This window comes from Myodes glareolus, chromosome 7 (assembly GCF_982192425.1).
Source record: "Myodes glareolus chromosome 7, mMyoGla1.1, whole genome shotgun sequence".
NCBI classification, from domain to species: domain Eukaryota; kingdom Metazoa; phylum Chordata; class Mammalia; order Rodentia; family Cricetidae; genus Myodes; species Myodes glareolus.
Genome location: NC_142032.1, coordinates 55,107,126 through 55,129,918, shown reverse-complemented (window position 1 = coordinate 55,129,918; position 22,793 = coordinate 55,107,126). Strand labels below are relative to the sequence as shown.

The following is a 22,793-nucleotide window of genomic DNA, read 5'->3' as shown; positions in this document are numbered from 1 at the left end:
TAGCATCAAGGGGGGGGGCTAGAGCGCTGCCTCAGGAGTTAAGAACACTGCTCTTGCAGAGGATCCAGATTCAATTGCCAGTACCTGTATGATGTCTCACAAACATCTGTGACTCCAGTTCAGGAAATTCAAAGCTTTCTTTTGACTGCTGTAGGCACATGGTGGTGCACATGCATACATACAGACAAAACAGTCATAGCACATATACACACATATACAGCATAAGAGAGGAGCCCAAAATCCTGGGTTTGGGTTTGGATGCAATACCATCTGTGTGATCCTGGGCCAAACTTACCCTCTGAATACCACCTGCTGAGAGGCTTTTTTCTTTGTAAGCATCTACAGAAAAGATGCCTATAAGGGGCTAGGACCTACTATCTCTGTAATCCTGAGACTGTTTGGGACTGAAGCCGGTGAGCCAGCCATAGAGAGCCGTCCCAGAAAGTGCTATACAACCTCATTGGGGGGTATGAGATGGGGGGTGGGGGCGGGGCACTAGTAGACTCTACCAAAGTGTGTGTTACACAGCCTTGGCTCAAAATCCCAGGTCCCCCTGTATATAGCCCTATGTCTATGATTTAACTGTGTTGCCACAATTGAAGTTTCCACGGGTTTTCCTGTTTAAACAAAGTCCACTATTCTTTAATGGTCATTTGTTTAGCCAATAGAATGGAGTCGGCCTGAGTCTGAGAGTTTCAGGGTCTGGGGTTCTGTAGGGACCGGATTGTTTCCCAAGGCCTGTAGGTTTGACAGGGAACACGTTGTTCCAAGGTTGAGTATTAGCAAACAAGGTCTTCGGTGCTCTCAGCTACCAAAATTCGCTGTCTAGAAGAGAGAAAGAGAAATGGATGAGTCAATTTAAAGCTTCAGACAGTGAAGGAAGGAACGTGGTCTCCTAAAGTGTGAAGGATAGAGGAGCTACTGGGAAAACTAGCTCGTTGCCCTCAAAGCGGAACAGGCCGGATGAGGGTCCAAATAAATGGTCATTTGGGGTCAACTGCTATTATTACCTTTATCATCGTGAGTTTTGGTTTACTCTTTGTACCAGAGTTTCCTTCTTCGCACACGTGCAAGCTGCAGGGTGCCCAGGGCCGCGCCCAGCATATCCCAGTCACCCAGGAGGGGCGCACTCCAAACAAGTTTGCGCTTCGCGGCGGGCTCTACATCTAGCTGGGAGGAGCAGCAACGCGAAGCTGTGGACTACATTGCCCACAACGCCCCGCGCGCCGCCATCTCAGCCGGTGGGCGGTGGTCGCCTGGGGTCCTGGCTTTTGTAAGCTGTAGGGCTAACTCTACACGCCCTAACCCCCAACTTCTGGAAGGCCGTGAGACCGAACCAAGTAGGGTGTCCCGGCACCTGGAGAGTTCTTGGACGCCTTTGAACTCCCTTATCCCCGGAAGCCCCATCCACGTGTCAGCCCGCGCGCGGACGTCGTCTTGCCCCTTGCTGGCCGAGGGTCTCGCTCGTTCCTCACCGGATCTGCGCCCTACTCGGCCTTATGCCTTAGACCGCCTCTGTTTCGGCCTCAGTGACAGAATGAGACAGGGCCAGAAGAGAACTGGCGGGCGTGCAGATCCAGGCACCCGACACCTAGAAGTCTGGGTTTGGGGGCCAGAGGTTAAATTAAGGGGGGGCGCAGAGCCCGGGACCCTGCAAACTAGATCCTCTCCTATCCCCTTTCAGGAGGCGGGGTTGGGAAGAGGGGGCGTCTGAAGCGAGGCTGGCCCTTTAAGGGGGTGTGGTCGGGGGGCGGGGGAAGAGAGCAAGACAGAGAAAGCGGCGGCGGCTGCAGCTCGGGCGGCGGCCGCGGGGGACAAAGGGCGGGCGGATCGGTGGGGAGGGGGCGGGGCGCGGCCAGGCCAAGCCCGGGGGCTCCGCATGCTGCAGCTGCCCCCGGGCGCCCCCGCCGCCGCCCTCGCCGCGGAGCCGCGCGGAGCGGAGCCCGCGAGCTAACCGGAGCCAGCGGCCCGGAGCCAGCCGGCGGGCGTCCGGGAGGCGGCGGCGCAGGGAGGGGCCCGAGCACGCACGTGGCCCCGGCGGCCGCCATGGCGGACAGCGGCCCCGCGGGGGGCGCGGCGTTGGCTGCCCCGGCCCCCGGGCCGGGCAGTGGGAGCACGGGGCCTCGGGTCTACTTCCAGAGCCCCCCCGGGGCGGCCGGCGAAGGCCCGGGGGGCGCGGATGACGATGGCCCAGTGAGACGGCAAGGGAAGGTCACCGTCAAGTACGACCGCAAGGAGCTACGGAAGCGCCTCAACCTGGAGGAGTGGATCCTAGAACAGCTCACGCGTCTCTACGACTGCCAGGTGTGCTCCCCACCCCGTGCCGATACCCTAGAACCGGACCTATGTCGGTCTGCTCGGAAACCCCACAGTCTTGTCACCGGTCAGTGGGAGTTCTGCTGCCAAGCCACCCGTCTTACTTTCGCCGCTCCCCAGTGTGTGGCTTTTCTTGCCTGACCTGAGTCACTAGCTTTCTCCGCTGCCTCGGACCTTGAGTCCTTCGTGGTGCTACCCCAGGTTAAGCATGATGTTGTCCCCAAGCCTACAGGGATAGGTAGCCTGGCCTAGACCTGGAGGCAGGGGTCTGGCTTGGGCTGATAGTGAATGGTCTGATCTAGTTCGTCTAGTCTGGGCTAGCGAAGACACTAGTTGAAAAGACACAAGTCTAACTGTTTCAAGTGTATAAAGGATCTGAGTTGTTCTAGTGGGCTAGCCTGCCATGCTGTCTGTCGAGACCGGTTAGCCAGCTCTCCCGGCTCTGGCTCTCCACCCCATGACTCCCTGCTTGTTCAGATGGTGACTCAGGCCCCCAGGGGTAGGGTGGAGGAGTGGGCTTGCCCTGTGATGCCTACCCTAGCCCAGCCCTGGAATGCAGCTGGCTCCAAGTGGGATAGCTGTTCCCTTGGGGAGAGGGGGGTATACCCCTTTCTCCTCAAAGCATGGACTCTTTGTTTCCCCCTTTATCAAGCATGGGTCTTTCCCATTGACCCCTCACCCTTCACTTCCTCCTCCCTCCCAGGAAGCTGTGACAGGTGTTTGGGGGAGGGGAGGGGACTGTGATGAACTGGGACAGCTGGCCCCACCAGTGCTCTAGTAAGCTAGAGGTCCTGGATGCTGAGAAGACACATCTGCTGGGTTCAAAGCCCAAGGTCCCCAGCCCTGTCTGTCTGGCGCCCCTGGTGCCCACTGGCAGGGACAGGAAGTTCCCCCTCATTGGGCAATTTGCCTTGGCACAGACCTGATCTGTTTTCCTTCCCAGAGCAGCTGTCTTGTGCTGGGCAAGGAGGGCTGGTACGGTTTTGAGTTAGGCAGGGAGTCCTCTCCAGACCCCCTCCTGCTGAGGCATTGTCCTTTTCTCCCAACCCTACCCCAGGAAGAGGAGATCCCAGAGCTGGAGATAGATGTGGATGAACTCTTGGACATGGAAAGCGATGATACCCGGGCTGCTAGAGTGAAGGTAAGCTGAAGTCATCCAGGGGAAGGCTGCCTGGAGACACTGCCCCTTGGGGAAGCTCTGCCATACCTGGTGCCATACCTTCTTTGGTTTGGGTCATCTTCTGCCTCTGGAAAAACGAGGGTCATGGAACTTAACTTAGCTACATTCCTAAGTGGCCTCAGTCCCTTGGGAGGGTATAGGTGAACTCTTAAGTCCTGTCCCCGAGAACTCACTGTGTTCTCCCTCACCAGGAGCTGTTAGTTGACTGTTACAAACCCACTGAGGTAAGTCATTTTCCCTGACCTTAGAGTGGGTATGTATGTATGTATGTCAGATTACCATCTTGGGTCTTAGCCTCACTAACGGTACACCCTCTTATCTAGGCCTTCATCTCTGGCCTGCTGGACAAGATCCGGGGCATGCAGAAGCTGAGCACACCCCAGAAGAAGTAAGGGTCCTGACCCAGATGACCATGGCTCCCACAGGACAATCGCTGCCCCAACCTCGTAGCAACAGCAATACGGGGGACCCTGCGGCCAGGCCTGGTGCCATGAGCAGGGATCCCTTTGCCCCTGCCTAGGGGCCACTTCCCTTGCCCTCAGTTTTCCATTTTTGGGGTTTTTTATTGTTATTAAACTGATGGGACTTTTTGTGTTTTTATATTGATTCTGCGGCGCAGGCCCTTTGAAAATAAAGCTGGGATCACATGGCCTTGGAGCAGCTAATAGGCTTGGTTGGTCTTTGGGGGGTGGGAGGTGACACACTGCTCTACAATTGTCACCACTCAGCTACTCCCCAGGTGACCACAGGCCTTCCTGCAGGAGCCATGTAGCCATGGTGATACAACCCCATGCTGGCTCCCTGACTGGTATGCCAAGTGGCTAGGGAGCAGTGCTACCCAGCCCTCTTTTTTTTTTTTTTAATTTCCACTGGGTAAGGGTCTCCAGCCTTTGAGACTAAACCTCAAGGCTCTGCAGTTATCAGGAAAGCTGAGACTGAAGCTAGTGTTGTTTTCTCCCCGCCCAAGCTGGGGATCCAGTGGTGGTGGTGGGGTTCACTCATATTAGGCCTGTGCCCCATTCTGAGCCATTGAGCTATTCCCCCAATGCTGAAGCTAAAGTCTTAACTTAAGTCTCTTAGGATCCACAAAGAAACACAGACTCACTCTTGGGTTTTAAATTTTTTGTTTGTTTTGTTGTGTTTTGAAGCAGTCTGGTCCCTGACAGGGGTCTCCTACCCCTCTGCGGCCTGCTACAGTTCTGAACGTCGCTCAATCTTGAGCAGCTCCACCTCAAACACCAGGGTTGCTCCACCTGAAGGGAGAAGTCTGGTCAGATTGGGACCTGGGACCCCGGGAGAGTCATGGGGTTGGGGTGTCAGGGGTATTACCTGGGATCTTTGGGGGAGCTCCCCTCTCTCCATACCCTGTCAAAAATACATAAAGACACAAAGTAAGTTGTGGCCAGGCTTTCTTCTAGCCCCCATAAAGGATAAGCCTGCCATAGGCAGGCAGAAATAGGGGGTGCAATGGAGGAGGACAAGGTCACAGAGGGTCACAGAGTCAAGGCCAGACTTGGAAGTAGCATATACTACAGCAACTAGATAGTGTGGGACCGTGGGCTGAAGTGGCTTTAACTACTTTAGGGACATCCAAGTATCCTGCTCCCCCTCCCCAAGTCCCCCTAACCCCAAGGGCCTCTTACCCAGCTCAGATGGAATCACCAGCTTCCGCTTTTCCCCTTCACACATCCTGCAGGATGATACATACTCAGCATGTGAGGCGCCCAGACCCTTGCCCCACAAATGGACTTTTCTTCCCACAGCTTATCTCCTGGATCACTGCAACATGTACCCCAGACTCACCCCAGCAGCCCCTGGTCCCAGCCCTTGATGACCTGGCCAGTGCCAAGGGAGAAAACAAAGGGCTGGTTCTTTGGTAGACTGCTGTCAAACTCTGTCCCATCTTCCAGCTTCCCCTGTGGGACAGACCGCGGGAGAACTAGTAAGGAGAGGTGACCAACCACTCCAGAACCCCTTTCACCCAGTCACTCTCCCCACCCCATCAACGGGGTCACCACAGCACTGGTAGTTACATTTCTTAAAAGAGACAATGCCTTGGTAGCCCACATGCAGTAATTTTCATGCTAACACCTAGATGATGAATACAGGGAAAGGCAAGGTCAGACTCCTGGAAAGGAGCTTAGAGGCCAAAGGGCTCAAGGTCATCTACCTAACTGAAAGAAGAATGAGATTCCCAGTCCTTTCTGGTTCCCAGGAACTGTCATTGCCCCAGAACTTCCACCCTGATACCTACCGTGTAGTGCATGTGTAAGACATCTCCCTTTCTAGACTTGATGGGACAGTGGTCCACACGTTTCTTCACTCCAATCTGTAGCTTGCGTTTGCCTTCTGCCCCCGTGGCTGTGGCCAGGGCACTCAGGCAAATGGATAGTATTGTCAGGACCCAGCTCAGCCTCATGTCTCTGTAGACACAGTCCCCAACCCCCGACCAAGAGGGGAGGGTCATGGAACTCCAGTCAGTATCAGGAGGATGCCACTCCCATTGTATCTTGCCTGTTCCTGGGGAATCCCACTGTCACCACCCTGTCCCCTGGGCTCTGCGGCCACACTTACCAATCCCGTGAGAAGGGGGCTTGGCCGAGGACCCCAGCAGCGAGGGGAGAGGGTCAGGGGAGGCCACAGCAGCCAGGGCCCCGCCCCTTTACTCAATAACAGACCTTCCCTTCCTCCCGGTTCCCATCTCCATTCTTCAATTCCCGCTCGCCCCTTTACGCAAAGTCCAAACCCTATCTGGTTGCGCCGGATTAGTCCCGACCGGAGGACCCCACTCCCGCCACACCCAGCTGCCTCCTGTCCAGCACACCCACACCTCTGCGGCTGCTGCAGGTGGCCGGCCCCGAGGTACCCATACATCTCCGCTAGGCGGCTCTGGGGAGCCCCGGTCCTCCGGAGGTACACCCCATCCCGGGGCCGTGCCTCCTCCGCCAGAGGTGCCCCCCCAGCTCTGAGCTCTCGGGGGCCTCCGGGGCACCCAGACTGGCCCCGAGTCAGCGGGGCGCCGAGCCCGCTCCACCCACACAATCTCTCCAGGGGGAGTTCTGGGTCTAGTGCGACCCCAGGCGCGGCCACCACGGAGACCGCCCCCACGTGGGCGTCCCGGGCCATTACTTGGGCTTAGCTCTTCGCAAGGCTCCTTGGCCCCGCCCTTCAGGGCACGTGGCTCCGCCCCCTGACCTACAGCTCCGCCCTCGGCAATTCTAGGCCCCTTCTGTACAGGAGTTACGCCACTCACCGGCTGAAGCCCCGCCCCCAACGCCGGGGACCCCACGCCCTCCGTCTCCGAGCCCAAGGCTCCACCTTCCACCTGTTCCGGTTCCTCCTCTAAACGCCAGACCCCGCCCCGCAGTCGTCCTAGCCCCTCTACGGGCGGCTGGGCTCCGCCCTCCACTCGCACCGCCGCTGTTCCGCGTCCCGCCCCGAGTCTCAGGGCTCCGCCCCGTACGGCGTGAGAGCCCGCCCCCTGCGGCATTGCCAGACACTGGACCCCAGCCCCAATTCCCTCGTCCACTATCCCTCTCTGGCACGCGGATTACAGCCCGGTTCGGCCCGGCCTGCCCCAGCCTGCCCTCCTGCACCCGAATCTCCCAGCCCGGGCTGTGGCCCCCCGCTCACCTCCTCACCGCGCCCCCGGAGCCAATCGCGCGCGTGCGGTCACCTCTGCGCAGGCGCGTCCTCGTCGCTACAGGGCGGGACACGCTGCCCGCCCTCATTGGACCGTCCGAAACCCGCTGCCTCACTCTTAGGATGGGGCTTCCCCACTAGCTCCGCCTCCTGAATTACCGCGTGGATAACATCACTTCCGGCCCCCAGGGCACCTGTAGGGTTTGGTAAAAATGGTTTTTGAAAGGCAGAAGGCACTTCCGGCCGATGTGATTTGGTCAAGCAATAATGAGTACCTATGCCCAAGTGGGGTTCCGCCAACACTGCGCTGACTTCCGTCGTCATGACCCGCTTGCCTTTGGCTAGTTTTTGTGAGAAGAACCCAGGGTTCAAAGTGATACCCCTGGTTTAAATCTTTAGGTCTTCCACTTCTAGGCTGCCTAGCTGCGTGACCTTGAGCAAGTTCATTCTCCTGGTACTAGTCTCCGTGACATCCATCCCACATGTCCCTGACCTATGTGAACCCCTTCCATCTTGTGGTCTGCAGCATCCAGGCCCACCTTTCATTGCTGCACACAGAACAGTCACAGCCTTTGGTGGCCTGACTGGGCCTGGTCTACCAGTACCCAGTAGACATTTGTCAATCTAAGGGCCCTAAAATTCAGAGGAGGCCAAACCCGAGTTAGGGAGTTTAGTGAGTTTGTACCTGTCCCAGGCCAGTTTGCCTTGCTAAGACCATGTACTCAAGACACCAAAGGAAGATAAAAGCACGTGGCTGACTTAAGGCCAAGGGAAGTATCCTGCACTTATGAAGCTTAGTGGGCTCAGAGGCTTTAGCTCTCAGGTTCTAACATCGTGGAGCCAGAACATGATCACCAATATCACGGCTGAGAAGGCTAAACATAATAAAAATGGTGTGGTGTCCCATGCCTTTGGAGGTGGAAGCAGGAGGATCAGAAGTTCAAGGACATCCCCAGCTACACAAAGATTTCTGAGTCAGCCTGGGCTACACGAGACATTATCTCAACAAAAAAAGTTTAAACATAGAATCAGGGCCGGAGATGTAGCTAAGTTGGTAGTGCTTCCCTAGCCTGCAGGAACAGGTAGGTTTGATTCCCAGCAGTACAGAAGCCGGTGTGATGGTGTAAACCTGTAGTTCCAGTACATAAGAGGTGAATGCAGGAAGATTAGAAATTTATTTCATCCTTGGCTACGTAAGCCTGGGCTATGTGAGACTCTCATAAATGGATAAATTAAGTATGTGGCCATCGTCAGGAATTCTTCAGTTTACCCTCCAAGATCAGTCCCTTCATTTGGGTGACTGCCTTCAGTCAACTCTGCCCCGAACGTCTTGTCATAGGGCAAAGCCTAGGAGCCTAGGCTGGGCTTCCACTCTATCCAGGACACTTAGCTTGAGGGGATAGTTAGAAATCTCTGATGAATCCTGGGGTACTAGTGATTGCACAGGTGGAGAGTGTATGGGGTAGGGGTGGGGTGTGGGTGTGTTTTTAAAAGAGGCCTTCCAACCAAAAAGGCAGAACTGAGAAATGAAACAGCAGCCACAGGGAACAATATCGTAAAGTGTGCCCAGTGGGGAAAATGGGTGTAACCTCCTATTGTGTGGAGAAAGTCATATTTGTCTGGGGCCCAAAGGGTTCTAATAGCAGCAGTCATGTGTTCTTCCCATGTGAACATGGGAAACAGATCTTAAGGTCTGGGTCCCACATTCCTTTCCCTGGCTAGGGCAGGCAGAACCTTTGTGGTAAGTAGGGGGAAGAGATTTCATGTAACAGACTTGATGAACCTGTGGTTGTGGCTTTGCCTGGGAACCATTGTTGAGTCCTCGGTCCCCCTGGCACAGAGAGGCAAGCTCAGATGCAGTGGTGCACACCTTCCTGCCCAAGGCCAGCCTGGAGGGTAGCAAACAATGACAGAAGTAAGCAGTGATAGTGTCTTCCATCTTTTTTTTTTATCAGGATTGAGGGGGCGGTGTCAGAGTTATTGTAACAGAGCCCAAATCCCACGTTTGCAGAGGCTTAGGGTCTTCATAGTGAGGGGAAGCACAGCAACCAGAAGATGCTCATTAGCCCAGGGTGGTTAGCTGAGCTAGTACCCTGTTCCCCCTAAGGGGAGATATAGGTCCCTTGCCAACTGTCAGATGGCAGTGCTAGGAGACAAAGGATGGCTGGAGAGCTCTCTAAACGGTCCAGGTCCTGGGGCAGCTTACTCCCAGTCTGAGTTGGTTCTTCTACGCTCCTGTCTTCTCCCACTATGATGGGGCCTGTGAAGCAAATGGCCCTGTGGAGTCTGAAGAGCCACTTGTCATTTCCGAGGCTTCCGGCACCTGGGGAGTGGAGGAAGGGATATTAGTGCAGCCTGGAGCTTAACTCCAAGCTCTTCTTTCATATTTATCCATTTTTTATTTTTTTAAATTTTGTTAAATGGGCTGGAGAGATGGCTCAGTGGTTAAGAGAACTGACTGTTCTTCCAGAGGTCTCAGGTCAGTGCCCAGCACCCACATGGTAGCTCACAACTGTTTGTAATCAGTTCTAGGAAACCTGACACCCTCACACAAATACATGTAGACAAAGCACCAATGAACATAAAAATAGGTAAGTTTTAGCCGAGCAGCGGTGGCACATGCCTTTAATCCTAGCACTCAGTAGGTAGAGACAGACATACCGCGAGTCCAAGGCCAGCCTGGTCTACCAAGTAAGTTCCAGGACAGGCTCCAAAGCTACAGAGAAACCCTGTCTCGAAATAAACGAAAGAGAGAGAGGGGGATAGAGAGAAAGAAGGAAGGAAGGAAGAAAAGAAAGAAAGGAGACTTTTTAAAGGAGGGGCTAGTGTATGTGTGAGTGTGTAATATCCTTAAGATTTAATCATCCTCCACCTTTATCCTTTTTGCCTGGTGTAGTGGCACACACTTGGGAGACAGAGGCAGGCAGATGTATGAGTCAAGGCCAGCCTGGTCTATGGAGCATATTCCAGTACAGCCAAAGCTAGGTAGAGACTCTGTCTCAAAAAAACCAAGTCAAACCAAACCAAACAAACAAGAACATATTTTGCTATTTTTACTTAGCTGTATGTCTGCCTATATAAGCACATGTATACAGGTACCTGAGGAGGCCAGAATAGGGAGCTGGAGCTGGAGGCAGCTGGAGTTACAGCCCTCAAAGAAGAGGGTTTTGGATCTGTACTCAGTCTTCTGCAGGAGTAGCAGTCACTCTGAGCTGTCTCTTTCTACCCCTTCCACTTTTTATCTTTGGAGACAAAGTCACTAAGTGTGAAGCTAACTGATTCTTCTATGATGGTTGACAAACTCCAGGGTTCCTTTTGTCTCTGCCTACCCTTCCCACACTAAGGTTACAGTGTATCACTCCTACCTTTCTTCATGGGAATTAGGGATCCAAATTCAGGTCTTCATGCTTGGATGGTATTTTACCAGCTGAGCCATCTCTTCAGCCCCTATTTATTTATCGATTTAGTTATATCATTTTTGTTTGTTTCTTCGAGACAGGGTTTCTCTGAGTAGCCCTGGGTGTCCTGGAACTCACTTTGTAGACCAGGCTGTCCTTGAACTCAGATGCTCCTATTTCTGCCTCCTAAGTGCTGGGATTAAAGGTGTGCATCACAGACTGGCATGATCTTTTATATATATATATGAGCGTTTTGCTTGCATGCATGTGCACTGCATGTACGCCTGGTGTCTGTAGAAGAGGGCATTGGATGTCCTGGAACTGGACCATGGATGGTTGTGAGTCACCATGTAGGTGCTGGAAACCAAACCCGGATACTCTGCAATAGCAGAAAGTGCTCTTAACCACAGAGCCATATCTACAGCCCTTACTCATGTGGGCCAAGCTAGCTTCAAAATCAGCAAGGAATGACCTTGAACTTTTCAGTGCTACCATACCTGGTTTCACTTGTTGCTCAAGATTAAACCCTAGGTTTCTTGCATGCTGGACAAGCACTCTGCCAGCTCAGTTACATCCCAGCTCTTTGTTATCACAGCTTGCGTGTTGAGACCACTTTGATTTACAGCCCAGATTGTCCTCAAAAATCACTCCTGCCTCTACTTACTCCGTTCTGGAATTATAGGTGTGCACCACCATACCCAGCCAAAGCTCCTTTTTATATTCTTGTGGATTTTTGATTTTTTAATTAGGATTTCAAGCAGCCCAAGCTGGCTTCAAACTCTCTCTGTAGCTGAGGTTGACCTTGAACTCCTAATCCTCCTGCCTCTACCTCAGTGCCAAGATTCCTGGTATATACTACCATGCCAGATCCCGATCCTCTTGATGCATTTCTTTTTCTTTTTTTGGAACCCAATTTTCCTGATAGTCTCTGGGGGCCTCCATGGCCTCACTATGGAACACAGAAGGGCTGCCTAAGCATTGTAAGCAGAGGCACACGGGACTCCCATACTCCTTGCTCTCTCTCAGCTTACAGAGAGGAGCAAATGTCTATCATATGGGCTTCTGTGAAACATAAAGCTCTGCAAATTGGAGAAAGTCTTTAGTTCCGCTCCAAGAGATGGCTGAATTGTGCAGAGATGAGATCGGATGCCCCTATCACAGTGCTCAGCATCCTCTGCTGGTGAAGGCATCATTTTTCCCAGTCTCTGCCTTGAGCATATGAACTGGAGCTGTGTTTTTACTGATCTGGTTGCCAGCAGATGCGCAGTAAATGTTTAACACATGCAGCTGGCGCCTCCTTCCCTGATCTTTCTCCCACTGGCAGGCTCACCTGGATCTGCTCCAGGACACAGCCTTGATGCCTTCCCACACAAATGCCACCCCATAGACTCCTCACCTGCAGGTGTCTGGGTTGAGCTCTAAGCCCCGCCCTTGGCAACGGAGGAGGCTGCGGCGTCGGCAGCGGCAGCGGCAGGTCCGGGGGTCAGGGCGCTGACGGCGCTGGGTACAACGTGGGCAGAGGGTCCTGGGGCTGGAGTGGGATGGATGATGTCAGCTGGGGAGGGTGCTCCCGGGGCAGAGTCCCAGCCCGGAACAGAGCGGGGCTGGGGACGGTGGTGGGGTATGGCAGCCCTAGGAGGAGAAGCGACATGTCTGGGGTGGAAAGAGTCTTCCCAGGAGCTAGGGCTGGGACAGAATGCATTGATTTGGGGAGCATAAAACGGAAGGGGTGTCAGGTGAGAGGAGAAAGCAAAGAGGGGCTGCAGCCTCCTGGCTCACTTGTGCACCTCCTAGCCTACCCGTGTGCTCTCTCCTGGACCAGCAGCAAGCCTCAGAAACTCACCTATCTGGCTTCACAGCACTCTCCTTTTTTTTTGGTCTGAAAAACGAGAGAGGGGGAGAGAGAGAGAGAGGAGGGGGGATAAGAGAGGTTAAGGAAACCCAAGCCTCCTGCTCTCTTGCCCCAGGATCCATGCCTACTTCTGGTCTACTCTCAGTCACCTAGTCCCTACTACAGTGCAGTCCCATGCCTGATACCCCCACCCCAGGCTACACTTTGTGAACTTGGAAGTTAGACCTGGCTGGCACCTGCATTCACATTGGCTGTGTTCTTCCAGGGACATCTCCCCCAGCTGACTGCTCGGGTACTGGATCATGAGGATCTGTACTCAGGAGAATGAGGAAGAGACAGTGAGTGGTGGGGGGGCAGTAGAAAGGCAGAGAAAGGAGATACTCATAGGCTAGAGGAAGAATGGCCAGAACTTCCCGCCTCCTATGTGCCTGTCTCTGGGCAGACCCAGCCCCCAGAGCACCACTGTCCCATCAACATGCATGACCCACAGACCCCAATACCTGCATTCGGACTTGGTGTTGCCCAATGGGCACACATTCCAGGCCATCGTCAGGGCAGCAGCCACCACAGCGCTGCACAGTCACGCAGCTGGGCACTAGTTGTTTGACCACATTGCCCATGAGCTCCATGCTCAGAGGCACCACCACCTCCCTGGGCTGGCACGTAGCACGTGCATAAACATCTATCCACGACACCACTGTGGGCAGACCCAGATGGATTAAGTTCTTACCGCGTTTCCTGAAGCTGCTTCAAGCATGTAGTCTCCCCAGTACCTTGTCACCACCCCAACCCTTCTTTTAGACCTGTCTTCCTTTGCCTCCTTTCTTGAGAAACCATTAAGTCCTCTGCCTCAGTTTCCTCATTTGGAAGAAACGGCATCTCCCAAAGGGTATGGGATCACACAGAGGGACATAAACTCAGGGCATGTGCCAACCCCTCTTAGTACTGGCTGAAATCAAGTTATTGTTAACTATTATTACCTTTCTTCTGGTGGCTGGGGCCATCAAACTGTGACACAGGAGCCTGTGGGAAAGAAGATACCTGGGCCCAAGGTGCACTCTATAAGGGCTGGCCCTGTGGCTATGTGAGTGCTTTGACCCTGAGTCAGGCTTCTTGCTCCTTTCTGACATCTTTCCAGGTTGTTCTGTTCCCAGGACCTCAGCTCTAATTTTCCTTGTCCACTTAGCCATCTGGGATTTTTCCCTGGCCCAAGACCCACCAAACGTACTATGGGAGTGGCACAAAACCTCAAGCCTAGGAGCTGGGCTTGTTTTAGTTCAGGAGCGGGGACAGTGGGAGAGGCAGAGAGGTTTCGAGGGCACTGAGGCAGCTCCGCCCCCTCCCCAGGAGTCCAGGGGCAAAGGTGGGGCAGGGGAATGGCAAGGGGACTATAGCTAAGGCTAGCAGGCCTGCGCAGAGGGGCACCCAGGGTTATCCGTAGTTGGACCAGTGGATCCCCTCCGCAGAGGTACCGGGCGCCTCCCTACTTCCGCCAACCTTGAGAGGGCACCACGGGCGGGCGAGCTGGATGTCTTGGACACACATACCTGGGTGAGGGCCAGCTGCAGCAGTGCAGCAAGCAGCAGGCTGCGGAGCAGGGGGCTCATGGTGCCCGCGGGGGCCGCGCGCCGGGGAGCCCCACATAGCCCTAGCCCGGCGGCGCGGGGGGCGGCGGCAGCCAGAGCCCCATAGCGCGGGCCCGGGCGCGGGGACCCGGGGCCCGGCGCGGGGGGCGGCTCCTCCGCGGCCCCCTCCCGAGCCCTGGGCGCAGGCAGCGCAGCGCAGCGCCGCGGCGGCGGCTGGAGGAGCGGAACGGGCAGGCGGGCGGTGGCGGTGGCGGTGGCTGGGACGGCGGGCGGCGGGGACGACGGGGGTGGCAGGGGGCCTGGCCGGGGCTGGCGGGCTGGAGGCTCATGTGACCTAAACACGCGCTCCCCACCAGGCTGCGAGCGGAGGCGGGGCGGGGGCGGAGCTGGTCCCCTCCAACGCCCACTTCGGACGCTGCAGGGGAAAGGGGACGCACTGCCCAGGAGGCCAGGCTCCGGGGTCGCTGCACCAAGAGGTGAAGGGTGAGGAAATGTGTGACCTGAAGAACCGAGCCGGACAAGAGTCTGAAAATGAGTTTATTGCACGTGCTGTGGGAAATCTGTAGTCCTGGATAGGCAGCAAGGAGAGGACCAATGCAGGTCCCACCTAAGTGAACCCCTCAAGGGCTACTGTCCTGGGGCACGATCCCAGGGCCTTCTGTGGGCAGGGAGGATCCTTTCCGAGGCTGCTGCCTCTGCTGGCGCGCCTGCTGAATCCTGGCTCTGTTGGCCCTGGAGAAAAGATAGATCTAGATAGGGATCCTGAAGGGTAGTTCTGAGGCAGGGAGCCGGGCGGGCAAGATGGTGCACTGACAGACCTGGCCCTTGCCCTCGTGTCGTTGTAGATGGCTGTGATGATCCGATCCTTCTCATCCATGAAGCTCCGGTGCACCTGCTCCAGCTTCCTATGAGGGGATTGCAATTAACCCTGGTTCTCCAGACTCTGCTGTCCCTGAAGCCCTGGTCCTCAACCAGTCTCTAGCATTTACTACACAACTTTACATCTCTTCTAACAAACAGTCTTGTGATAAACTGAAAAAAGGGGTCAGGCAGTGGTGGTGCACACCTTTAATCCCAGCTCTGGGGAGGCAGAGGCAGGCAGATCTCTGAGTTTGAGGACAGCCTGGTCTACAGAGTGAGTTTCAGGACAGCCTGGGCTGTTACACAGAGAAACCCTGTCTCGAAAAACCAAAATCAGAAAGAAAAGAAAAAAAGGGGCACAAGCTGGGTGGTGGTGGCCCACATTTTTAATCCCAGCTCTCGGGAGACAGAGGCAGGCAGATCTCTGTAAGTTTCAGGCCAGCCTGGTCTACAGAACGAGAATAAGTTTTAGTACAGCCTGGGCTACACAGAGAAACCCTGTTACAAAGCCGGGGGAAGTGGGGGAGGATACCAAGTGGTCCAGGTCAGTGCAGGGCTGGGTGGTACCCTAAGTCCTTGACTGTCTGTTGAAGACTGGTCTGAAATCGGGATGCCCCTCCCAGGAGATTAAGAAGGGGGTGTATTTCTCTCATCGCCATTGCTGAACTAGACAGTACTAGCAGTGGGCACCATCTTTGGGCTTCTGTGCTACAGAAAACTGGAATTACAGCATGCATGAAAGAGCGGAGTGAGGTCTTGGCTGCTAGCAAGGAGGACTGTCTCTGTCACACTGCACTTGTCCTCCCTCCCTTCCTCTTTCTTTCTATAGTGAAACAGTTTAATGTAGCCTAGGCTACCTTCAAACTCAGTAATGTACCCAAGAATGACCCTGAACCTCAATAAAAAAAAAAAAAAAGATTTATGTGTGTGTGTTCATATGTCATGTGTATGCAGGTTTGCTTGAAGGCCAGAAGAGGGCATCAGATCTCCTGGCAGTTGTGCTGGGTGGGTGCTGGGAATTGAACTCTGCGAACTCTGCTCCTCTATAAGAGCAGCAAGCAATCTTAATCACCAAACCATTTCTCCAGTCCCCAGCTTCTTATCCTCCTGCCTCCATCTCCTGAGTGCTGGGATTACAGGCATACACCACCATGCCCGTTTTATGATGTGCCGGGAGGAAGAGAACCCCAGGGGTTTGTCTATGCCCTCTTTGTGCACAGCTTTGGATGGCTCTAGGCTCACTAACAACTAGCACCAAAGATTAACATTCAAGCTATGAGAAAGAGAAAACAACTTTAGCCATTTCATGCGGTGCTGCCTTTACCCAGCAAGGCAAGGCTCCAAAGACTGATTTCACAAAGTTCTTAGCTTTAGAGAGACAAAGAATGCAGGTCATAGGCTGCTGTGGCTGGCTGGCCACAGCACTTTTCACCCACCCTCTGCCCAGGACCCAAGGAAGGATGGAGAGGCACCTGAAAGCGACATAGTGCAGGCCCATGCCTGCCACCATGAGCAGGAGGCAGTACCCCAGGACCCGCTGGTTGTGTTTGTTCTGCTGCCGCCTTGACTCAGGCCCCTGTGGTCTCACATTGTGAAACTGGGCCCAGTATTGTGCATTGGGGGGTTCCCAGGAGCTGCTGAAAGAGCAAAAGGGCAATGGAAAGATGAAGCTCCCTGGAAGGCTTCAGAGTGGGACAACAGGGGTCAGTCAGGACTACGGTACCTGTGTGTCTCCTGGGTATACTTAGGCTGGGCTCTGGTCCCTGAAGATTTTGGGGGGCTGGCTGAATGCAGCTGGTGGTCATAGTTGCGACGACTGTCCTCACGGCTGAGCACTCGGTAGGCCTCATTCAGCTCCACAAAGCGGCTATGCAGGGCTGGGTTCCCAGGGTCTCGGTCAGGGTGCAGCTAGGGTGAGACTTATCTCATTTTCCACATCCTTCCCAGGACCTATCCTGATGATGTCCACCCAAAAAGACTGGCATCACTCCCACAGACCTTGCCTATGGGACACTGCCTCTCACCCACAGGCTTGCTGACCCCTCCCAAAGGCCAGAGAGTCAGAAAGTACAGACTCCTACCCCTCTCACCCAAGAAGACCAACCAGATATTCCAGCTCACATCTGTAGCTCCAGTTCTAGGAAAGTGGAGATGGGAGGACCATTGAAAGTTTGAGACCAGTTTGGGCTACAGTGTGAGATCCTATCTCAAAAACAAAGAAAAACACACCAGAAGAACCCCTGGCCATGCCGGATCCTTTCCTCACAGAGGATATCGAGTGCCCCCTCTCCATGCAGGCGGAAGGAATGTGCTACCAGCTAGAGGGACAGACCTAGCCCAGGAAGGCAGAGCGCTCCTGTGCCTGGCTCAGATCTCATCATCTTCCCTCCTCACCTTGGGGACACCAATACCTCTTTTGACTTGGTGAAGAAAGCACGTTTAACCTCTTCAGCACTGGCACTAGGATGCACCCCCAACAGTTCATAGTAATTAGTAGAAGCAGACCTGTGAAGAGAAGCCCAAACCTGCAGAGGCATAGGAGACCAAAGGGCACCATTGCCTGTCCTGCAGCCCTCCCTGGGCCACACCCTTCCGTTCAACCACCAGGAATTGAAGTTAGTCCCAAGACACTTCTAGCTCCAGATTATTCTTCCCTTTGGGCGTTTCAGGAATGGTCAGGACTCCTCAAAGTGTAGTCCTTGGTCTTCTACACCACAGACCCAAAAGGGTTCTGCTGTCTTTTTGTTTGTTTGTTTGTTTGTTTTATTTTAAACAGGGTCTCATTAGCTTTGTCTGACCTGGAACTCCCTAGGTAGACCAGACTAGCCTTAAACTCAGACTTTGCCTTTGTCTCTCAAGTTCTGGGACCGAAGATGCACACTGCCATTCTGCCACCATTCTGGCTAAAATGCTTCTTTAAAGATTTATTATTTTAGCTGGGTTGTGGTGGTGCATACCTTTAATTTCAGCACTCAGAAGGCAGAAGCAGGTGGATCTCTGTGAGTTCAAGGCCAGTCTGGTCTACAAGAGCTAGTTTCCAGGACAGGCTCCAAAGTATAGAGAAACCCTGTCTTGAAAAGATTTATTATTTTATTTTATGTATCTGAGTGTTTATAGGTATGTGCACCACATCAATGTCTGGTGCCTCCAACAGGTCAGAAGAGTGTGGTTGTGAATCGTTGTGTTGATGTTGGGAATCAAAACCAGATCCTTGGGCAAGAGAGATGGCTCAGAGGTTAAGAGCACTGGCTACTCATCCAGAGGTCCTGAGTTTAATTCCCAACAACCACATGGTGGCTTGCAACCATCTATAATGAGATCTAGTGCCCTCTTCTGGCATGCAACAGAACACTGTGTACATAATAAATAAATAAATCTAAAACAAAACAAAACTGGGTCCTCTGTGAGAATTGCAATTGTTTTTTGTTGTTGTTAATTTGGTTTCTTTTAGAGACAGGGTTTCTCTGTAGCTTTAGATCCTGTCCTGGAGCTCACCCTGTAGACAAGACTGGCCTCGAACTCACAGAGATCTGCCTGTCTCTGCCTCCCAAGTACTGGGATTAAAGGCGGGAACCACCACTGCCCATCTTGACAAGTGCTTTTAATCTCTGAGCCATCTCTCCAGCCCCTAAAAACTTACTTAAAACAGCAGGTTTGTGATATGAGGTGGTGTCCACTTGTAATTCCAGCTTTTGAGAGGTGGAGACAAAGTCAGAAATACAAGGTCATTCCTTGGCTACTAGTAGTCTATGTCAGACCTTGTATCAATTAAATAAATAAATAAATAAGATTTCCTGGCCTTTTATGCATGAGGTTCTGTGTTCCAGTGCCAGTATGGGGGTGGGGAGTTGATTTCCAACTCAGGCGTGGTGGCTGTGCCTAAACTCTGAGACTGAATTTGGAGCCTTGCCTGGGAAATTTAGGAAAACTCCATCTCAAAGGAAAAGGCAGACTCGCACCCCCCACTTCATTCCTCCTGACCAGCCCAGAAATCTAAATCTTTGTACCCAACCTCCTCTTTCCCAGTGTGTGCACAGTGAAGCCTGACAACACATCAGAACTATGAAAAGAGTACTGGGTTTGACCTGAGCTCAAATTCCCGATCTGCCACTTATCTCAATACTGGGGCTCTACTCTTGACGCTGCGTCCAGCACTGAAGGTGAGGGTCATCTATAACAAACCTCTAAAGGCACTTGACATATAATGCAGAGACAGCTAGCTCAGAACGGAGGACTCTCCACAGAAAACCACTGGGCAACATGGTCAAGATCTGGAGCTCAACTCACCGCTGCCCTGTGTTGGCTGTGAGAAGCCGGGTGGGAGGGCTGCGAGGCCACAGCCGGCATAGGCGCAGGGGCAGCAGGAACAACAGAGACGGCATGATGACGGCGGGCGGGCAGCTGGGAAAGGGAGGCCCCCGAGAGGGATGCATTGGTCCCAATCGGGCCGGACTTCGAGGGTCAGGGAAGAGGGAGGGAGCCTGCCTCAGTTTCCCACAAAGGCAGACTGAAGCAGGTTCGGGACAGGCACCAGACGTGGGTGTCCCGGCGCTTTCAGCACTGGCCTCCAGATCTGGACCACCGGCTCGGGACTACGGACACCCTCCCCACCTACAGCGTTAGGGGGGCGTGGAAGGAGAAGCCACAGGCAAGCCCCGCCCCCGTCCCCCACTCACAGACTCTACAGTCTCCGCCATTTCCTGCGCCCGTACAGGCCCCGCCCCCGAGCCCTCATTGGCTCAAGGCTCAAGCCACGCTTATTGGCCAGGAAGGTGAAGATGTTTCGCAAAGGACCCGCCCCCGCGCGCTCATTGGCCTAGGGCACCATAGTCCGCGAAGCGGAAGTGTTGGGGTTCCCGAAAGGTGCCGGTGTCTACCAGTTGTCCACCAGTCCAGCCTAAACCTCCCGTCCCGCCGCTGAGCGGCGAGGCGCGACCCAAAGAGGTGCTTTTCCTGCGCCGTGGCCCACATTCACCAAACAAGAGGGACACACGGAGGCTGCGCTGTGAGGCTTTTTGTTTAGTTCCCTTTCTGCCACGTGGTCAGCCCCTCTCACCCACCCCGGGTTCTCCCATAGGATCCCAGACTTTCAGAGAAACAGCAGAAGCCAACGGGATTGGAAAATAAAAGTCCTTTATTGTCTTCAGCGCTGTGATAGGGCTGTGACGCTAGGGTGACTCAGGTGCGACTTCCCCGCACCCAACTGTAGAGGTGGATGGCGATTGTAGAGGAGGATGGCGCCTTTGGCCGAAGGGCAGAGTTGTGCCCACATCTCCGTTTCCTGCAGTCTCTGTACCTTCTGTGAGAAATCAGTGAGACCCAGACATCAGGCCTCCCTTTCTCTTGGGGCTGTGTCCGGAGTTGCGGAACCTCAGTACGCCTCTACTGTCCCTGTTCTGGACTTTTCCCTTAGGTAGGAGCTAAGCCTTGTGCCCTTTTGGAGATCTCTGCCTCACCCAGGTATCCTTCCCTCCCGCCCCCCCCCACATCGCCAGACCCCTTGAAGGCCTCGACTCCACACCTGTGTCTCCACAAAGATGATTCCTGTAGACTCGTGGGCCTCAGGTCCCCCATTCATGTAATAACGCCTGACCTCCTCTGAAGTTAGGCTGCACCTAGGCAAGAACATGGGAGTGACTTGGTTTGTGTCCAGACCTTATAAGAACCCTGCAGAACTCCAGTTGCCTCAAACCCGCTCCTTCCCCACCCACCTCACCCAGGATCCTGCACCCCAGAGCCCACTCACTGGACATAGAACTCTGCACTGGCTCTGCCCGCGCTGGTCTCATTGCAAGCGATGCCCAGTAACAGTGGCTGGCTCAGGGTGTGCAGTGGCAGGTTCACCTGTGGCAAGGAGTCCCACCTGTCAGCTCACCTCTCGATGGCCTCATGTAGCCCAGGCTAGCAAAGATGACCCTGAATTTCTGATCCTCTGCCTTCATCTCCTGAGTGCTGGGATTACAGGTATGTGTGTATCACTGTACCTGAATTACATGGTACTGAAGATCAAGCCCCAGGCCTTGTACATGCTAAGTCAGTGTTTTTCAACCTGTGGGGCAAGGCCCCTGAGTAAGTTGAATGACCCTTTCACATAGGTCACCTTAGACCATTGGAAAACACAGATATTTATATTATGGTTTCTAACAGTAGCAAAATTACAGTTATGAAGTAGTAATGAAAATAATTTTATGGTTGGGGGTCACCACCACATGAGGAACTGTATTAAGGGCCACAGTATCAGGAAGGTTGAGAACCACTATGCTAGGCAAACAATTACCAGCTCATCCCCAGTCCTCAATGGCCTGTGACCCTTGGCACTTTTGTTTTGCTAGCCACGTGTCCCATTAAACAAAATACGGGCTCTGGGTACGTACATTTTACAGATGAGAAACAGGACAAACTGTCCAGGGAAGTCTTTTGTTTGTTTGTTTTGTTTTGTTTTTTTGTTTTTAGAGACAGGGTTTCTCTGTGTAGCTTTGGAGCCTGTCCTGGAACAGGCTGGTCTCTAACTCACACAGAGATCCACCTGCCTCTGCCTCCCGAGTGCTGGGATTAAAGGCATGCGCCACCACCCAGCCCCAGAGACGTTTTACTCAAGTGAAGTTGATTTAGTAACTAAGACTCTCATATTTTTTCAGCAGATATGGGAACAGACTAGACTAGACACTTTCCACTGTTGCTACTGTAGGAAAGACTCTGAGGACCAAAGAATCATGGCCACGGCATTAAGGCCATGCTCTTTCTCAGTGCCAGCAAGGCTCATGCAGACCCTCACTCCAGCCCAGGCCTGCAAATTTCTAGCAAATTCTGCCCTTTCATTCATGCCCATAATATCTGGGGCCCCTGTCACTCACCTCATCACAGATCTCCTGTAGGACACTGGAGAAGAGTTCCCGTACCACCAGTTCCCCAGGGAGGTCCTTGTGCTGGGGGCTACCACCAGGGCACAGGGCCTGTAAAAAATTTAGACTCAGCCTTCATCTATACCAATTTCAACACTGCTTTTCCTTTTGTCGATGGAGACCTAGCGCAGACTCAGTGTGGGAGTCTTGGCAATCCCCTAACCCTGGCCCTCCTATTCCAAATAAGCAGTCAGATGTCTAGCTAGGAAGGATTACATGAATTGGGTGAGAAATGACATCTCCTCCCCTTCAGTCTCTCCTCCCCCTCCCATGTTCCCTAGCTTCCATAGGTGTGTTTCAGCTTAGATCTATAGCTGGGCCTCCCGAATGGCACTGAGCACCCTGTCTCCTCTCAGTAGTGATAAGAGCCATGGGCTATGCTCCTCTAGACCCATACTTTCTCCTGGACAGCCCTCAGGCAGGGCATGCAGCATGGGAGGCTGCAGGCTACAAAACGCCAGGCCGCTTTTTCCTTTAAGAGAAAATGAAACCAGAACTAGGAGCTTGGACTTTGCGCCCTTGTATTCAGTCAGTCATTTTACCTGAGGTTCAGGGTGCCCACCAGGTATGTCCACCAGCCCAGGTGCCTCGGCCACCTGCTGAGAGCGGCGCAGGAAGACAAGAAAGTCATCAGCTGTGACCAGTGAGGCACCCACCCCCAGTGGGTCTGCCAGATAGGCTTGCTTGTCACCCCAATCTGTAACTCCCTGCTGCCGCAGCCAGGAGGCGGAGCTGGACCAATTGGTGCCCAGGAAGTCCCGGTAGGAAGTTAGACCCAGCTGCAGGAGCAACTGTGGTCCAGGTGAGCTGGATGCCAGCTTGGCTGAGTGAAGGCGGAACTTGGGGGCATCAAAGATCCAGGGTTGGGTCTGTAGCCGGGTCTCCCAGATGTCAGTAATGGTCTTGTCTCCTCCAGGTAGTGGACGACGATCATGAGCTGGGCTTAGCTCTACTGCTACTTGCTCCTGGGACAGTCCCCCAAGAGGGCAAAGCAGCAGGAGGGACACCTCAGGGTCCATAGTTTGACAGGGACGTTCTGGGGAAAGACACCGATGG

General features: G+C 53.9%; 6 protein-coding genes and 1 long non-coding RNA gene across 15 annotated transcripts; 1 reads left to right on the top strand and 6 right to left on the bottom strand.

Annotated features, from left to right (window-relative positions):
• Window positions 1-118: 118 nt before the first annotated feature.
• On the bottom strand, window positions 119-1,784 carry LOC146893562 (uncharacterized). The gene is made up of 2 exons (XR_015003189.2): window positions 1,011-1,784; window positions 119-825 (listed from the first exon to the last, which is right to left on the bottom strand). It is a non-coding gene; the product is annotated as an uncharacterized LOC146893562 (long non-coding RNA).
• A 77-nt stretch (window positions 1,785-1,861) lies between these two features.
• On the top strand, window positions 1,862-4,086 carry Ppp1r14b (protein phosphatase 1 regulatory inhibitor subunit 14B). The gene is made up of 4 exons (XM_048458520.3): window positions 1,862-2,304; window positions 3,374-3,457; window positions 3,688-3,720; window positions 3,820-4,086. The coding sequence occupies exons 1-4, from the start codon at window positions 2,047-2,049 to the stop codon at window positions 3,886-3,888; spliced, it is 444 nt and encodes a 147-aa protein (XP_048314477.2). The 5' UTR covers window positions 1,862-2,046; the 3' UTR covers window positions 3,889-4,086.
• A 517-nt stretch (window positions 4,087-4,603) lies between these two features.
• Window positions 4,604-7,288, bottom strand: Fkbp2 (FKBP prolyl isomerase 2). Of its 2 annotated transcripts, none has more exons than XM_048458237.2 (6): window positions 7,130-7,288; window positions 5,751-5,919; window positions 5,300-5,412; window positions 5,140-5,186; window positions 4,826-4,861; window positions 4,604-4,749 (listed from the first exon to the last, which is right to left on the bottom strand). In XM_048458237.2, exons 1-6 carry the CDS (start codon window positions 7,225-7,227, stop codon window positions 4,688-4,690), a joined length of 525 nt encoding a protein of 174 aa, XP_048314194.1. In that variant the 5' UTR covers window positions 7,228-7,288; the 3' UTR covers window positions 4,604-4,687. The 2 variants fall into 2 exon arrangements, with proteins under 2 accessions (XP_048314194.1, XP_048314195.1); XM_048458238.2 differs by lacking the exon at window positions 7,130-7,288 and adding an exon at window positions 6,071-6,211.
• LOC125415741 (uncharacterized) lies at window positions 6,207-7,101 on the bottom strand. Its single transcript, XM_048458236.3, has one exon. It carries the CDS (start codon window positions 6,984-6,986, stop codon window positions 6,207-6,209), a length of 780 nt encoding a protein of 259 aa, XP_048314193.3. The 5' UTR covers window positions 6,987-7,101.
• Window positions 7,289-9,064: 1,776 nt separating the features above from the next.
• On the bottom strand, window positions 9,065-14,256 carry Vegfb (vascular endothelial growth factor B). 2 transcript variants are annotated; one of them, XM_048458327.3, is made up of 7 exons: window positions 13,936-14,256; window positions 13,369-13,411; window positions 12,889-13,085; window positions 12,625-12,698; window positions 12,380-12,415; window positions 11,933-12,168; window positions 9,065-9,461 (listed from the first exon to the last, which is right to left on the bottom strand). In XM_048458327.3, the coding sequence occupies exons 1-6, from the start codon at window positions 13,993-13,995 to the stop codon at window positions 11,955-11,957; spliced, it is 624 nt and encodes a 207-aa protein (XP_048314284.1). In that variant the 5' UTR covers window positions 13,996-14,256; the 3' UTR covers window positions 9,065-9,461; window positions 11,933-11,954. The 2 variants fall into 2 exon arrangements, with proteins under 2 accessions (XP_048314284.1, XP_048314285.1); XM_048458328.3 differs by having other exon boundaries at window positions 11,933-12,067; window positions 13,936-14,255.
• Window positions 14,257-14,493: 237 nt separating this feature from the next.
• Dnajc4 (DnaJ heat shock protein family (Hsp40) member C4) lies at window positions 14,494-19,664 on the bottom strand. 7 transcript variants are annotated; one of them, XM_085693570.1, is made up of 8 exons: window positions 19,512-19,664; window positions 19,123-19,236; window positions 17,247-17,340; window positions 16,940-16,972; window positions 16,559-16,743; window positions 16,308-16,472; window positions 14,793-14,875; window positions 14,494-14,706 (listed from the first exon to the last, which is right to left on the bottom strand). In XM_085693570.1, exons 2-8 carry the CDS (start codon window positions 19,215-19,217, stop codon window positions 14,582-14,584), a joined length of 780 nt encoding a protein of 259 aa, XP_085549696.1. In that variant the 5' UTR covers window positions 19,218-19,236; window positions 19,512-19,664; the 3' UTR covers window positions 14,494-14,581. The 7 variants fall into 7 exon arrangements, with proteins under 7 accessions (XP_085549696.1, XP_085549692.1, XP_085549691.1 ...); XM_085693566.2 differs by lacking the exon at window positions 19,512-19,664 and having other exon boundaries at window positions 16,308-16,469; window positions 19,123-19,487; XM_085693565.2 differs by lacking the exon at window positions 19,512-19,664 and having other exon boundaries at window positions 19,123-19,470.
• A 287-nt stretch (window positions 19,665-19,951) lies between these two features.
• On the bottom strand, window positions 19,952-22,756 carry Nudt22 (nudix hydrolase 22). Its single transcript, XM_048457981.2, has 5 exons — window positions 22,280-22,756; window positions 21,690-21,788; window positions 20,582-20,679; window positions 20,357-20,450; window positions 19,952-20,134 (listed from the first exon to the last, which is right to left on the bottom strand). The coding sequence occupies exons 1-5, from the start codon at window positions 22,754-22,756 to the stop codon at window positions 19,979-19,981; spliced, it is 924 nt and encodes a 307-aa protein (XP_048313938.1). The 3' UTR covers window positions 19,952-19,978.
• Between the last annotated feature and the right edge of the window lie 37 nt (window positions 22,757-22,793).